General features: G+C 29.0%; 1 protein-coding gene across 8 annotated transcripts in view; it reads left to right on the top strand.

Moving 5' to 3' along the window:
- The window catches only part of LOC132794952 (protein pangolin, isoforms A/H/I/S), a 51,040-nt gene that overhangs the window by 26,339 nt on the left and 7,944 nt on the right, over positions 1-16,757 (top strand). For 3 of the 8 annotated variants that reach the window (XR_009633393.1, XR_009633392.1, XM_060805286.1), the window contains exons 2-4: positions 299-491; positions 898-1,063; positions 4,199-4,268. Coding sequence is in view for 6 of the 8 variants with exons in the window: in XM_060805286.1 (XP_060661269.1) it covers positions 299-491; positions 898-1,063; positions 4,199-4,268 (429 nt within the window). In the remaining 2 variants the exon portion in view is untranslated. Of the gene's footprint in view, positions 1-298; positions 492-897; positions 1,064-2,713; positions 2,874-4,198; positions 4,269-10,082; positions 16,569-16,757 lie in introns of those variants that run through there. The other 5 variants (XM_060805288.1, XM_060805285.1, XM_060805284.1 and 2 more) reach the window with 5 other exon arrangements.

Genomic DNA, 16,757 nt, shown 5'->3' with positions numbered 1-16,757 from the left:
TTATTTCTATAACCTTAATGTTGCTATGGAATAAAAACTTGAGAGTTATCCCATAAACAATACAGAATGCGATGACTGTTTTTACGGTTACTATTTAATGTAATAAACTTCTATATAGTTACATATATACCAATAATAATTTTCGTTAACATTCTTACTTAATTTTTAGTCAATTTTAAAATGATTTTTCTTATGATTTTGAAGATTAATTGTGATACATTTTGTATTATTTCATCTTATATTTTATTTATTATTTGGAGACCTTATTTTACTAATGTATTATTTCTAAATTCTGCAGAAACTTGGATACCAAAAGCTCATCAAATTCGCAGTCAAATGACTGTAAAGATAGTTCGAATGATAAGAAGAAACCACATATTAAAAAACCTTTAAATGCATTTATGCTCTACATGAAAGAGATGCGTGCCAAAGTAGTTGCCGAATGTACACTGAAAGAGTCAGCAGCTATCAATCAGATTTTAGGAAGACGGGTAAGTTATTTAACAAAGAACTACAAAAATAAATTATAAATTTCACAACTCAGCTGCAGTATTAAGTATTTTTTGAAAGGTTGTACCGAAATAACAATCTGCCTTTAAGTTTTCAGAGTTTTATCATTTCGACTCACAACAGGATATTAAAGAATAAATAATAGGAAATTATTTTATAAATAACAATGTAACGTAATTGACCCACTGACTGACTTATATACTTATATATATACATATATATATATATATATGTATATATATATATATATATATATACATTTTCTTTATATATATAATAGATACACTGTAAGAGTGGCATATACTCGAACATATGTATATACTCGATAAAGTATACAATAAAACCAAAAAATTAACTGATTCCAACATTAATGATGCATTTTTGTAGTGGCACGAACTGTCCCGCGAAGAACAAAGCAAATATTACGAAAAGGCGCGCCAAGAGCGTCAATTGCATATGGAGTTGTATCCGGGGTGGAGCGCACGAGATAACTACGGTTACGTGTCAAAAAAGAAAAAGCGTAAAAAAGACAGATCGACTGCGGATTCGGGAGGTATTGCACAAAATTGTCAAATTTGTAACACTTTTTCTCTCTATATTTCTTATTTTATTCTTTAAACAACTGCATTCAATTTTTATTTTTCCTTGTGTTCGATTTTGTTAAAAAATCTTTCATTGATAAAACACATTGCATATTTTTACATACGACACATATAACTAACAATAACACACACAGCACACACATTTCACATCAGCTACTAATCCACCAAAATAACAACAATTTGAACTAATAACATTTAATTAATTCAAGTAACACTTATCAATGTAATTTGTGTAAATACTTAGAATAAATATTCTCGTACCGTACCTAATATTATATTATTTATCAAAAATTACATTAAAATCATATTAAAATAACATCAACAACCGCAACAAACTTTTGAACATTAAATTCGAAGTGTTAGAAAAGGAGATTGTATGATTCTCACATTTAGCATATATATATATACAGCTTGCACCTATAACATGCAGAAATTAGAAGCGTATTATTAACTGCAATAGAAAATTGATCATACTCTCATATTGTCTAGAGCTGCATTTGAAAAGATTTCGAATTTCATTTTTAACGTATATTATTTTACTGATAAAATAGTTCTAAAAAAATAGAAAGTGTTTCAAAAGAGTTATAATTTTCTTTACAATGATGTCTGGCAGACCTCAAAATTAAGTTTTATTTAGTAGGATTGAAGTTCAAAATTAATAAATTTATTGACAAAATTTTCTGTTTTCTTAAACAATTTTGTTATTTTAACTGTTGTATTCTCGGTTAAAAGGTATGTCTTAGCTTTTTTAGATTTACACTTGGCGTTCAATTCTACCTTGATTAGAATTCCCCCTTCGTATGCTCCTTGTCCGTAGAAAAAGTTTTCGGACTAAAAATTTGATCAAGGTTTGTCCTCTGAAGTAATAGGTGTACAGAAATTATTGGCAACATAATACACTTACGATGACACGAATACAAAAATATTTCTTTACGTTAAAATTGGCGATCAATATCTAGAAATGAGGAAAAAATATTTAAAGATAATATCGTTTTATTTAATGCTTTCATTTCCATAGTTTTTGAGCATAAGAATTAAAACAACACAAAATATATATACGAACTTAGAAATCTCTAAACATGTGAACTTTCAATTGGCTAATGCATGCACCCGAAACCGTCTATAAGATCGATCAGTCAAAGCTTTTCCATAATATGTATCTACGCAGAATATCATCTAATTATAATCGAACGTGATCTCGTGATATTTTCGTTGACAGGACTTTAACCTTTTGGCGTTATTATTATACATATTTAAATAATGTATTTATTTTTATCTAATATTATATTGCCTTACTTTAAAAAAAAAAAATTTATTTGCGCATAACGCAATATACTCTACCTTAATATATACAATAATACTTATATATAATACTTATAATAAAGGTATGTTTAATATTGCGATATGCGCAAATTTTGTTTACATATATAACTTATAATAATATAAAATATATAATAATTAAATCAATCGCCTCGACTTAAATTAAAATAATCAATCCACATCGATTGTACTGAATACAAATACTACTATTACCTACAATTCTCAATTTTTGCGACACCTTCGCAATCGCATATGACCATATGACCATCTCACAACCCCAGTGGCATGCATTGGGGCGTGAGGAGCAGGCTAAATATTACGAGTTGGCTCGACGGGAACGTCAACTGCACATGCAAATGTATCCCGATTGGAGTTCACGCACGAACACCACACGCGGAAAGAAGCGGAAGCGGAAGCCAGAGGCAAGCAACGACGGAGGAGGTTAGATTTACTTTATTAAACTCTCTTGTACGATACATATGTACTATATCAATTATTCAATTAAAAATCAATTATTCAAATATAAACCTTAATAATATGTATGTCATCAATTTGTGTTGACACAAAATTGAAAAGAGCTTCGAAATTAGTCAACCAAAAAAAAGTCACATCACGCACTATTTAATATGTATGTATAAAAAATAACTACAATATATAGACGTTGCAGCATAGGCTTTAAAATTGAAGGCAGGTTGAGTGATGTTAAATAGATTTTAAGAATAAATCGGAAAATAATACAATAAATGACTACTATTTTGACAAACAAAAAAATAATAGATATGGTAACTTATACATTTCGACAAATAAAGACAATTTGACATTGTCTAAAATATTGTTTATAATTTATTTCACTAAGTGTGGTAAACTAATCTTCCAACTTCTTCACCCATTCACCGGATTATATGTTTTCTTTGTCTGAGTATCCATAAACGCAATGTAAATTTACAAAAACAAAACGCTGCACCGTTAGTATATATAAAATTGTCCCAGTTGACTATATTATTTTGCATATATATAATGCTATTTATGTATATTTACACACGTGAAAGCAAAAACTACAAAATGTGTGATTGAAAACTTGAAATATCATGATTGTTATATATACATATACATATATATAAGGCATTATATATATTCAAAATATATAGCCTTTCTTCATACCCATTTATTGCATGCATATTTATGTTTTATATTTATTATATTATTTATTTACATCCAATTTCGTCAAAATCACAGTTTTTATTCTTACACAATTAGATATACTAATAATCCAGATCTTGTATAATTGACGTTTTTTAAATACAAATTACAATCTTATTGTTCAGGGTATTCATTTTATGACATTTTAATAATAGCTTAGAATGGGATAGCAGGATTTTAAATATTATTTAAATTCTGATTATAAACATAGCTTCAATCCAGCGTGAACCGTTAAGTATATTTGTATGTACATATATTAGTTTATTATTATTAAGTTCATTATTCAAGGGTAAGATATACATACTGCCTTTTATTTATCGTCAGTCAAAAATATAGTATGCTAGTATCATAAAACTTGTACTCGTAGCTCACTTCCATTTTTATTTTTTGGTTTTTTAGTTTTGCTGTAATGAATGCTTTGAATATTTTCTAACAAACTAACAAAAGTTGCAAATAAATTATTAATTTATAATCATAAAATCTAAAAAAATACAATATAATACTTAATTATAACTGTTCAACTATCGTTATCAAACAAAAACAACTACAAACAAATTTCTTCTTAGGTAACAATATGAAAAAGTGTCGAGCTCGATTTGGTCTGGATCAGCAAAATCAATGGTGCAAGCCCTGCAGGTAGGTATTCGCCTAAAATACATATACTTCATTACCCACATACATAAAAGCTATAATACGCACAAAAACATTTACGTATGGTTATACAAACGTGCTTGAAAAACTACAAAATGCGTGAAGATTGAAAACTTGAAATAACATGACTATTACAACTTTTTATAGTCCGTATCCAGAAAGACAATTTACGATAATCTACTTTATATTTTGGTTAGAGAGTTGCGAAATTAAGATAACACTTGCCTTATGCAAATTGATTCCCTTATATTTTATATTTTAGTCAATTCGAAAACATAAAGTTAACCTAAAGGTATACAGTCCTTGCACAATTTATTTGAATTAACTTGTATTATTTTTTTATGATAAATGCATAAATATATATGTTAAATATATTGAATTTTCGATATATAGAAACCAGCTATCTTGCAGGCGAACATGGTCGAATGAATAATAACCTATTACTTAATAATGTGCGTGATTAAATTGCATAAAACTCTGCAGGTCGATTGGTGCAAAAAAACTTATCATTAAACCAAACTATAATTTTTGAACTGCGAACTTTAGGGTTTTCTTTGAGTGCTTTGAACTTTATGAACAAATATCGAGCTCTGTCTTTGAAAAGAACGTTTGTGACATTTATTTCTTACACAATTATGTAAAAAACACACGTATAAAAAGCTTAAACTTTTGTTTCTTTGCGCCTATGTACGTTATTTTCGCAGAAGAGTCCGATGTACCTGTCAATGTATTTTTGAATGTAGGATTTCATTAAAGTTTCAGTAATTAGTGATGATAATAGTTTAATAACATAAGGCCAATGAATGAAATTTTCACGTATTCCTAATTTTTCAAACCTGCACTCATATAAATTAGAACATTCAAATGAATACATGCATATTCATGTGCATACATATACATATACATATACATATACATATACATATACATATACATATACATATACATATACATATACATATACATATACATATACATATACATATACATATACATATACATATACATATACATATACATATACATATACATATACATATACATATACATATACATATACATATACATATACATATACATATACATATACATATACATATACATATACATATACATATACATATACATATACATATACATATACATATACATATACATATACATATACATATACATATACATATACATATACATATACATATACATATACATATACATATACATATACATATACATATACATATACATATACATATACATATACATATACATATACATATACATATACATATACATATACATATACATATACATATACATATACATATACATATACATATACATATACATATACATATACATATACATATACATATACATATACATATACATATACATATACATATACATATACATATACATATACATATACATATACACATACATATACATATACATATACATACATACATATACATACATACATATACATACATACATATACATACATACATATACATACATACATATACATACATACATATACATACATACATCTACATCTACATCTACATCTACATCTACATCTACATCTACATCTACATCTACATCTACATCTACATCTACATCTACATCTACATCTACATCTACATATGCATATGCATATGCATATACATAGACATATACAAATGAATATTTTTTTGCATGTTGTCAATAGGTGCTATATACATATGTCATCAAAATTACTAAGTTCATTGATGAACAGTTGATATTCAGTTATTAAAATAAAAAATGGCATAATTTTTTATATTTGGTTTACTACTTTGCTTATTTTTAAATGGTTTTAGCGAGAAAATTAAGGAAAGTACGTACGACTAGCGCAAGTTTCGAAATTTATTTTCACGATAATATTCCAAGTTATGCTATTATTTTATTCGTCAATTTTCCCGCTAAAAAAAATAAAATAAGCGACTAAATATATGATACCAATACTCTTTGAAAGACTTTCCACCTTATCAATTTTTATTAGATATTTATAAACAAAACAAATTTTAAAAAGTGCTATTCTTAATTTCGTAAATAGTTCCAAACCTCCCATAATTCTTATTTTTCAAAATCACTATCAAATCTAGAACACAATGCATATGCTCTTCCCCAATTACCATATGATACGGCGATCATTAATCATTATGATTTTGCATTGTATGTAAACCTCTAGACTTCCTTAAATTTATCTAATGGTAATCTCGCTTATAAATGCAATTACATTACAAACATTTCATTAGTTGAAATTACGTTAAACATATTTCGGGAACAATTTTGAGAATTTGCGGGCATGAGAAATAAATAGAAAATTGTCACGACTAAAAAATGTCCACCATACACCAAACTTTAAACAACAACAAGCAATAATATAAGTTCGTCAATGTGAAATATTTTCCATAATGAAGTATAAAGTATAAAAATCAAGCTCTAAGGAACAGCGATTGATTTGAAGGTTTTTCATGCATTTGTGGATAAATTCTGGGTTTTCTTAAAAAAAAATAATATCTCTTATGCGGTGTAGGCATACTAACATTTTAAATAGATTCAATCGATTGTGCTCGTCTGAAAGATATCTGCTGCCCTATGAAAGCAAACTAATGGAACAGCTGTATTATAGTTAAAATAATCAATACCCACATATATCTCACAACGAAAAATATTAAAATAAGTAAAAAAGCTACATTGGAGTGTGCTCAACTTTCATATGCCCGCTACCCATTTTGAATAAAAGCAAAATATTGTGGTATAAATTATAAATTCTACCGAGTTAATATACCGCAAAAATAATAAAAATAGTAGAAATAAAACCAAAGGATATTTTATATATGGGTAATTCTATGACGAATGTCGCGTACAACCATCTTTACAGTGAAAAAAATAAACTAAAACAATTTTAAAAATAAGTGAAGGTTATTCTTAAAGCTTTGAGCTAGCACTATTTTTAGAGCTCAGATTGATTTTAGGGACTTGTTCTGTTTTACGATAAAATATATAAATTCGTTAATTTTTTTGTCTTGCATACGAATTTAATAATTTTTGCAATTATAAAAAACAAAACAGAAAACAAACAGAAAAAAAACCATTCTTAGCTCTAATTAAAGTACTAATCTAGAGCTTTAAAAATAACCTTTTCTTATTTTAAAATTGTTTCAGGTTATGTTTTATTTGTTAACTGTAAAAATGGTCGCACGCGACATCTTTCAGAGAATTACCTATATATATATATCGATACAGTACAATATTTAAACAAGTAAGAAAGCTACAGTCGAATGTGCTCGACTGTGCGATACCCGCTACCTATTTTGAATAAAAGCAATTTTTTATTTTGCGGTATTATTCTCAGAACATACCAAATTGTATATTTGGTATATCGATATAGTGCCGCATTCAAAATATATCATAGACGACACAATATATCAGATTATCAGCCAAAGCAACTAAGAGTAGGCGTTTTTGCCCATCCAAAAGTATTTCTTTAATAACTTCCACAATTTTTATCTGATTGCAACCAAATTTTCAGGAATCATATATACCAAAGCTAGCTTTAAAATTTTATTCCATGTTTATTCGATTTTTCGATTTGCGGGGGCGGAAGTGGGCGTGGCAACAATTTGAAACAAACTTGATCTGTGTGCAAACATAACAAATGATGTCGAAAAATTATAGCTCTATCTCTTATAGTCTCTGAGATCCAGTGTTTCATACGGACAGACGGACAGATATACAGACGGACACACGGACATGGCTAGATCGTCTCGGCTGTTGACGCTGATCAAGAATAAATATACTTTATAGGGTAGGAGATGCCTCCTTCTACCTGTTACATACATTTCCTGACGAGCCAAAAATTTGAAGTAATTTAATCTGCTTGCGAACATAACAAATTCTGTCGAAAAATATAGATATGTCTATCTCTCTGAGATGTGGGTGTTCATACAGATTGACGGACACATATATATTCTTTATAGCGTCGGAGATGGCTCCTTCTACCTGTTACATACATTTCCTGTCGGCAAAAAGTTATAATACTCTTCTACCCTATGGGTAGCGGAATACAGAATACATAGAATATAAAATATTCATGATTATTTACCAAAGCAATTAAGACCTGACAGTTGCAGCCGTTTTTTGTAATATAAAATTATTTATAAAATTACTTGTAAGATTTTTTCTGACCCATCTGTTATTATTATTGTTTGTACAAAGAATCGTGACGCTAGCTTTAAAATTCCACTTGCTATTCAAATTTTATTTTATTTCCTGTGGAGGTGGCCGTTGCAAATATCTAAAGCCAATTTGAACAGCGTGCAACTATAACAAGTGTTGTAATATTCGACAATATGTATTAATTGTACATTGATAAAGAGGGATAATACATTGGATTTTATATTTGACATTGATAGCGGATGGTCAAATCTAAAGCGATACTATAGGTTATAAAATTTAACATCAAATTAATATCAATATCTGATATAAAACCAGGTTACTTGTGTGCAACTTTATGACAAATTTCGATAAATACAATGCTGTTTTTCTTACGATTTTGATATACAAACTGTTTAAAATGAAGTTCATATTTTTCAATTATAAATGTATACACAATGTATCACAATACTTATTTTAAACAAATACGAAAGTTACAAAATGAATGATTGTGCGATGGCCGCTAACCATTTTTGACAATTCTTTAAATTTATACGCACTATTTAAAGTTGAAAATTTCAATTCAATGACGTGATGCTGGGAACATTTTAAGAATATTTGAAATTAATACAACCTTAGAGTGAAAAGTTAAGATTTAAAATTTTAAATTATTGTTATTTAAGTTTTCATTTGTTGACATGCGGTTGGAGCGAACAATCAGCAAAGCTATACAACAAATCATTGCAAAAAGCTTTTAATGAATTTTGACGACAAAGTCGCTTTTTTACTCAGTTACTTCTCATGGTAGTAATTGTTTCAAATTCGAATAAACGTGATTGAAGTTTCTCATCTTTTTTATATTAATGGCTAGTGAGTTGCTGTTACCTTCCTTCTTTGAGTAGGCGGTATACACAGACAACACATTTCTCTGTACAAATCGAGTATGATTAAAATTTAAAATGTAATATTAATCTTTAGGTTGATTACAACACAATTAGTAATATCTTATAATTACTGTTATTTTTTGTATTTTTAGTTCAAGAGTTCTATAGAGTCTATAATATAGAGTAACTCTAAACGTCTTTTTTTAATGTTGGGCTGTCACACATTAATTATGGTTGTTTTTAATATGTTCAGACTTCGGACATTCCTATTCGAGTTATTAGCAATGATTGGGCACTACTCCCGTGCTCCCGTCGAATTTTTATTTTTGCTTATGCTATATTTAATATTTATTAGACTATTAAATGATTCTGAGCCCAAAATTTATATTGCAAACTTGGGGTTTTACTTCATTCCAAGTATGAGCTTTGGCCTTACCAGTTAACAACAACAACGTTAGTGGCATAATGGGGGCTCAGGTATAAACAGCTTAGGTTTGGCTATTAATGGCGTTTTAAAATCTTCAGGTTGTAGGCATTTATGGTAGCATTTACTTAGATTTAATAGGTCCCGCACACATACTCACAGACAATGTTTCTATATTTGAGATTACAATACCAAAGGATAATTTTAAGTATTATCGTTTTTTTCTAATGCTATACCAAATATATATTGGACTATTCAATTATCCTATAAAATGTATATTGCCCACTTGCGATTTTCCCTCAGTCCAAGTATGAGCTTGGGCGCCATTTCATCAGTGTCCAACAACAACGCTAGCGGCATTGTCGGGGGCTCAGGTGTTAATAGCATAAGTGTCGGCATGCTTACGACCGGCATAGTTGGTGTAGGAGGCACAGTGATGTTACCAAACTCCTCGTCGAGCTCTTCGTCCTCATCAACATCATCGCTAGCACAAACACACTTACAAATACTGGCCAATAGCAATGGAAATGGATCAACAATATCTACTATTAATGGAAACACACAACATGCACAGCAGACCGTTATTGGTTCCATTCTTGGTAGTAGTAACAATGGAGGTGGAATAGTTGCGACTACAGCAAGTATTCAACAGTTATCCCCCCAAGCACCTCCAACTTACGTCAACTTGTAAAGATTGGATATGATGACGTTGAAATGAGCAGGCAAATTCCAGGATAACATCAATTAAAACTGAACTGCTTGGTACACTCGACCTTCGAGCTTCTGCTCTGCAAAAAATCAGTAAATAAATTACAATTACATATTTAAGTCAGTGTATACCAATTTGCTATCAAATAATATTTTCAAATAATAAAAAGAAAATAGCTCTTTCAATAAATAGCTTACCCCATATTAGCATACTTTTCACTAACATTTTTATTTTTGTATTAAAGATAATATCTTTAAAAAAGAATTTGGAATTTTTTGGGCAATGACCAATTGACTTATAATTGTGGAAATTTAAAAAATCCAATATTTTTCAATATTTCTTTTAAAGTTAATTTGTTACTGACAATTTTGCTAATGTGGCATAAAAACAAACTAACTTAGGAAATATCTCTTAAAAGTCTACATTTCTATATATGTATGTGCATACTTAAACTGTACATATAAAAGGAAACATATTATATTTATTCTGAATTAAAAATTTGGACATGTTTTTAAATTTAAATACATTTAAAAATTGAGATATTTATACCATGATAGCTATTTTGTAAGAGCTATTTATTAATGTTCTTATTGTTGTTGTTGTTGCTGTTTGCTTTTTGATTTGAATATGTGACCATCTTTAGTTTTACAAAAACCATATTTAAATATGTATATTGTAAATATTGCGTCAATATATTGCTTTATTTCTCGATAACATAATAATGAAGTCTTGAATTGCAATAGACAACATAAAGTCAATATGAAATTGAGTTTTAATTAATATTTTACTTACAGTTACATATTTATTGTTTTATGAATAGCTTTCTATCTAATTGAGTTGTTCCAATCGTGTTCAAAAATTTGTTTTTGTTACTCTTCTGCATTCCGTTTATTGTTTCCTTTGCTTTATCTGTTCATAATCCTGTACCTTTTTTTATCATTGAAACATTTTAAAGAGTCTTAACTCTCAGTAAGCACGTTATTGATATGAAATTTTTATATATTTACACCGTTAGGTTAATTTTACAATAAAACTAATCACTACCAATTGAATGTTGTCTCAAGAATCATTTAGCGGATTTAATTTTAATTATTGTGCTATTAAATGAAAGATATTTCTATTTGTTCTTCTTCATAAAAAATACCCATGATATGTAATGACTTATCGGCATAAATAATTTTTACATAAGCATTAGATAGAAGAATTTAAAGAATTTTTTTTTTTTGATTTAGCTTGCACGGTCAATATGTATTTAAAAAATTATTGTTTTATATGATATTTGTTACTTTGTAGTGTTGGGTCCTTGCACCCTGTGCATGATTTATACAAACGTTAATCATGTACTATATTACGGAATGCTTATGTATTTTGGTATTTAGGTTGTGCATGATTCAATTAATAAATGTTGCTAATAATTTTTTTTTATTTACTTAGGCGTAAAAAAGAAGTGCATCAGATACATGGAGGCGTTGAACGGAAGCGGGAGGCAGGATGACGGTAGTTGTATGGATGATATTGGCAACATGAGTCAACTGAGCGATGAGGACGAAGACGACGATGATGACGCTGATCTAGCTGGTGCCAGTGGGGGAAGCGGCGATGAGGCGGAAACCAATAAAATGGTAGATACTGAGGATACAGAAGAGTCAACAAATCAGTCAATGTCAAGTCCGGGTTGCCTGAGTGGCTTGTCGAGCTTACAAAGCTCAACGACGACGAGCCTTGCCAGTCCTCTGAATATGAATATGTTAACTAGTCCGGCAACACCGCAGACGCTGGCTACAGTTAGTATGCTTTCACTTGCAGTCAATGCTGAGCAGTCGACTGCTACGAATACTCAGCAAACGAAAGGATGTGGATCGTCGAGTAGCGTTTCAACAAGTATCATAATTAACACGCCAAATACCTCAAGTGCCTCATCGTCAGCGACCTCGTCGTCGGGACTCGGAAACGGAATGGGAACCAGTATAGCACCGACGACAACATCAGCATCAGCTAATGAAAGGGCCACGATGCTTGGCACTCGTTTCAGTCATTTAGGTATGGGCTTAAGTCTGTCTACGGAAAAAATCTTTCAATCAAACGTCTATCATTTTAACACGAGCTCGTGCACGGATACCAGCATCAGCTTAAGTAAAAGCCACAGCCTCTCTACCTCTTTGGCAACGAATGGATTTAACACTTATAACGCGCCTGTTAACGCAACGACGTCAGGCAGTAAGGTAGTAACCTCAAGCTCAACATCGTTAACTCCCTTACCAACAACTTCATCGTCATTACATCGCAATCCAATTGGTGCTAATCCGCACGACATTAACAATCCTTTGAGCATCAATCAACTGACAAAGAGACGAGACGATCACAATATTGTGTTAAATGACGTGGCTAATTACGATTCTCAATCGGCAGCAGCATCGATAGCATCACTTCGTCATAGTCCGTATATGAATCCTCACGCAGCGCATCCTCATCATTCGCTATTCAACAGCAGTTTTACACAGCACTTTCAGCAGCAATTAAGTAATCATCTCGCAGCAACCAGCAACAGTACTGTCAACGGGATTGGAATCGGACTCCAAACAGCTGTACTTCCAATTGATACCCCCACCTTGACTATAAAACGTCGCAATACATCTGATACTCCATCCACAGCATCTGGCAATGCTGCTGCGACAACCAGTACCTCGGATACTGGAGCCATTAGCGTCTCATAGCAGTTTTGTGATTTAATTGATGTTTCAACATATAAATATCAATGTATTTCAACAAAAACAATCACCCACAATAAACGTGCAATAAGAAGCGTTATTTGCCATTTTCTCACTATTGCCATTAAAATAATATACTATTTAAATTGCGGCCATTATTAAAAAAGTGCCAAAAAACAAGAAATTACTGTCATCATTATTATGAGTATCATGTGTACCAAAATACATATATATATTAATCATTAATTGATTAATTCTATATTGTAGTGTACACTAGTCGTCTCCCATAACAAGGATTGCAGATATATTCAGAGTTCACGAAATAAGGTTACATCATACAAGAGCATCTCAAATTGATATTTGGATTTTGTGGTGTAATTTTATAATGTATAATACAAAATTGCCTTAGGTATGAGTTTTCGTTATTAACAACTTACTAAAATTTGAGTTCGATAAGGTTAAAAATTTGTATGACTATCATTTTGGGAATAATTTTGATATTTTTTCGGTTCAATTGTAATAGAATTTTGCGGCATTTTACTCTACTTGTACATACAGCCAAGTAGATCATGAGAAAAATAATAAAATATGATATAAAGTTTTACATTTACTTAAGAATGTGTATGAATTTATAGATACACAAATGTACACAATGTAGATATGTATATTATTTATACCTTTGCGAACATACGTGATCGTATATTGTATATACTCAGTGGCAGCAGTTTGTAGGTTCATACACATATTTATAAAGTAAAACGTACGAATTTATTGACCATTGACCTGATAGCGACTATTACAATTTAATAATTTCCATTTTTATGTCTGTAGATAAATTGGCATTGTATCATTATATGATAGGAGAATATTTACAAAAAAAAAACAAAAATTGATAAAAACATAATACAAATCTAAATATATACAGATATATGTATATATATTCTAATATATTATATATATATATATACAGCATATTTACATATACAGCATATTTACGACTGATTTAACTGTACAATTATGTTAAAATATGTGGATATTTAAAGTTCTTTGATCTACCTGGTGAATCGGTAGTCTAAAGTAAATTCTATGGTGGGTGCGTGTTTGATAGACACGATAAGCATACAAACTTTGCTGCAGATGTGTATTTCGTTTAACTTTAAGATTTGGGTTCTGGTCAGTGTTTTTTTTTTAGTCTGGGAATGCACATGCCTTAAAAACATAAGTCACATTCAAATTGAAATATCGCGTTTATACTCGTTACTGCTCTTATGTACATATATGCAGCAAGAAGTCGTATCGTGAGTCTACAATTTTCACACAATAAAAGCTCATCGAATAAAAACGAACACAATAATATTTTTTAAATGTTAGTTTTAATAATATTTCTATACGCAGTTTTTAAGCAGCTAAAATGAAATTTATTTACATACATACACATATGTATATATCAAAACTCAACGCAGGTAAAGCTGCAGGCTCAGCTCGCTAGTAATTGAATAATTTTATCTCGTTTCACCAACTTTTTAATTGGGCTACTTAACACAAAATTTAAAAACTTATATATAAATGAGGTTTTCATCGATTTATCACAAGCAACACACCTGAACAATCCGAATAAATGAGAACTTCAATTAAATTGTTAATTATTTGTTTTTATCGAATTTTCAAGTATGAATGTATTTTTTAGTACACATAAAGGCACATAAATTGATGATTAATTAAATATTAAGCTTTAAAAATTTAAAAACAGTGGGCGATGAAAATAAATTCAAAATGAACTTAGATATAAAAAACATTATATTGTATATTGTAAATATGTATGTTATGTACATATTTTAATATTATATTTTAGAAATAACATTCATATTTATAGTCATTGCCAATCATAAGTATACGTGTATACATATGTATAAAAATAAAGACTGTTAATGAAATAGTATATATTTATAAGTGTACATACAAATGCATACACAACGTGAATACATATAAACAAACAAATGTATAATTGCATATTATTTATATTTAAAACTATTTTATAAGTGAAAAATGTATATTTTAAGAACAGATACATTCAGACATTAAAACTTACAGTGCAAGTATCTAGATTATAATATTTGCAAAACTTATCACACATTGATAATTAGTTGTGCAAATAAATTAATACATTTTCTGACAATTAAATTATGACTTTATGCGCAAAATATTTACATCATGAAAATACGTATGTTACATCGCATACTTAACATAGTTCTAATGAAATGTAATCTAATCAAAAGTTACAATTTTAGATTTACTTCCAATGCTTCCAATTTTTCTGTGTTTTTATTTATGTCTAAGCAATTATATCTCTGACTGCAATATTTTTTGATTTATTTATTGAATTACCATTAACTTTAAGTTAAGCTAATGAAAAAAGTAACTAGTACACCATTTTACAAATACGTAAGAGGGGCTTTATATTCACATATATGGATTATAATTCGCGTAATGTCGCGTGCGACCAACTTTTCAGTGAACAAAAAAAAAAACATATCCTGAAACAATTTTAAAAATAAGAAAAGGTTACTCTTATTGCTCTAGATTAGTACTTTAATTAGAGCTAAGAATGGTTTTGGAATTTTCTTTCTGTTTTGTTGTCTGTTCTGATAATTTCAAAAATTAACAAATTCGTACGCAACACCAAAAAATTAACGAATTTATATATTTTATCATAAAACAGAACAAGTTTCTAAAATCAATCTTAGCTCTAAAAATATAGCTAATCGAAAGCTTTAAGAATAACCTTCACTAATTTTTAAAATTATTTTAGCTTATATTTTTTTTTTTGTCATTGTAAAGATCGCACGCGACATTTACCAGAGAATTACCCATATATATACTCTTTAATTCATGAATATTTTTAGTTTACATTTATTTGAAAATATATACGCATTTTTTGTCCGATTCTGATTTAAAAATATTTCATGACTATTAAATTGAAGAGATAAAAAAACTTACAAAAAAGAACCTGAATCAAAATACTTTATAGTAAATCCAGCAATTTGCTTTTATTTATTTGTTTATTTGTTAAAACCAAACTATTGATGCAAAGAAAAAATAAATATTTGTCACCATGTAGCCAAAAGTCATAATTTGCATATATTTAAACTATTACAATATTTAATTTTGTAACTCTTATGCACGCAAAATGAGTAAAACTACAAACAAACTTAAATTATTATATTTCTAAAAAATAATCTTAGTCAATAACTAAACTGATTGGTTAATTGTTCCATTTAATTTTAATAGGTCTAACTGTAAGTAGAGATTTATTATTAAACAGTTAAATATAACATGAACCTATCTATATGTATATGTATGTGCATTTGTAACTTTACCTATATATATATATATATATATATATATATATATATTATGTATATATATATAAGTTATAAATATTTACATATAAAATGTTATATAAAATATACTTATCATAAATAGATATTTATATTATAAAGTAAAATAAAAAATTCAACAATCACGTAACTAATTATACATAATGACCGAACAACATATTAA

This window comes from Drosophila nasuta, chromosome 4 (genome assembly GCF_023558535.2).
Source record: "Drosophila nasuta strain 15112-1781.00 chromosome 4, ASM2355853v1, whole genome shotgun sequence".
NCBI lineage: Eukaryota > Metazoa > Arthropoda > Insecta > Diptera > Drosophilidae > Drosophila > Drosophila nasuta.
Note: the sequence above shows the minus strand (reverse complement) of the source record. Positions and strands in the feature narration are given on the sequence as shown.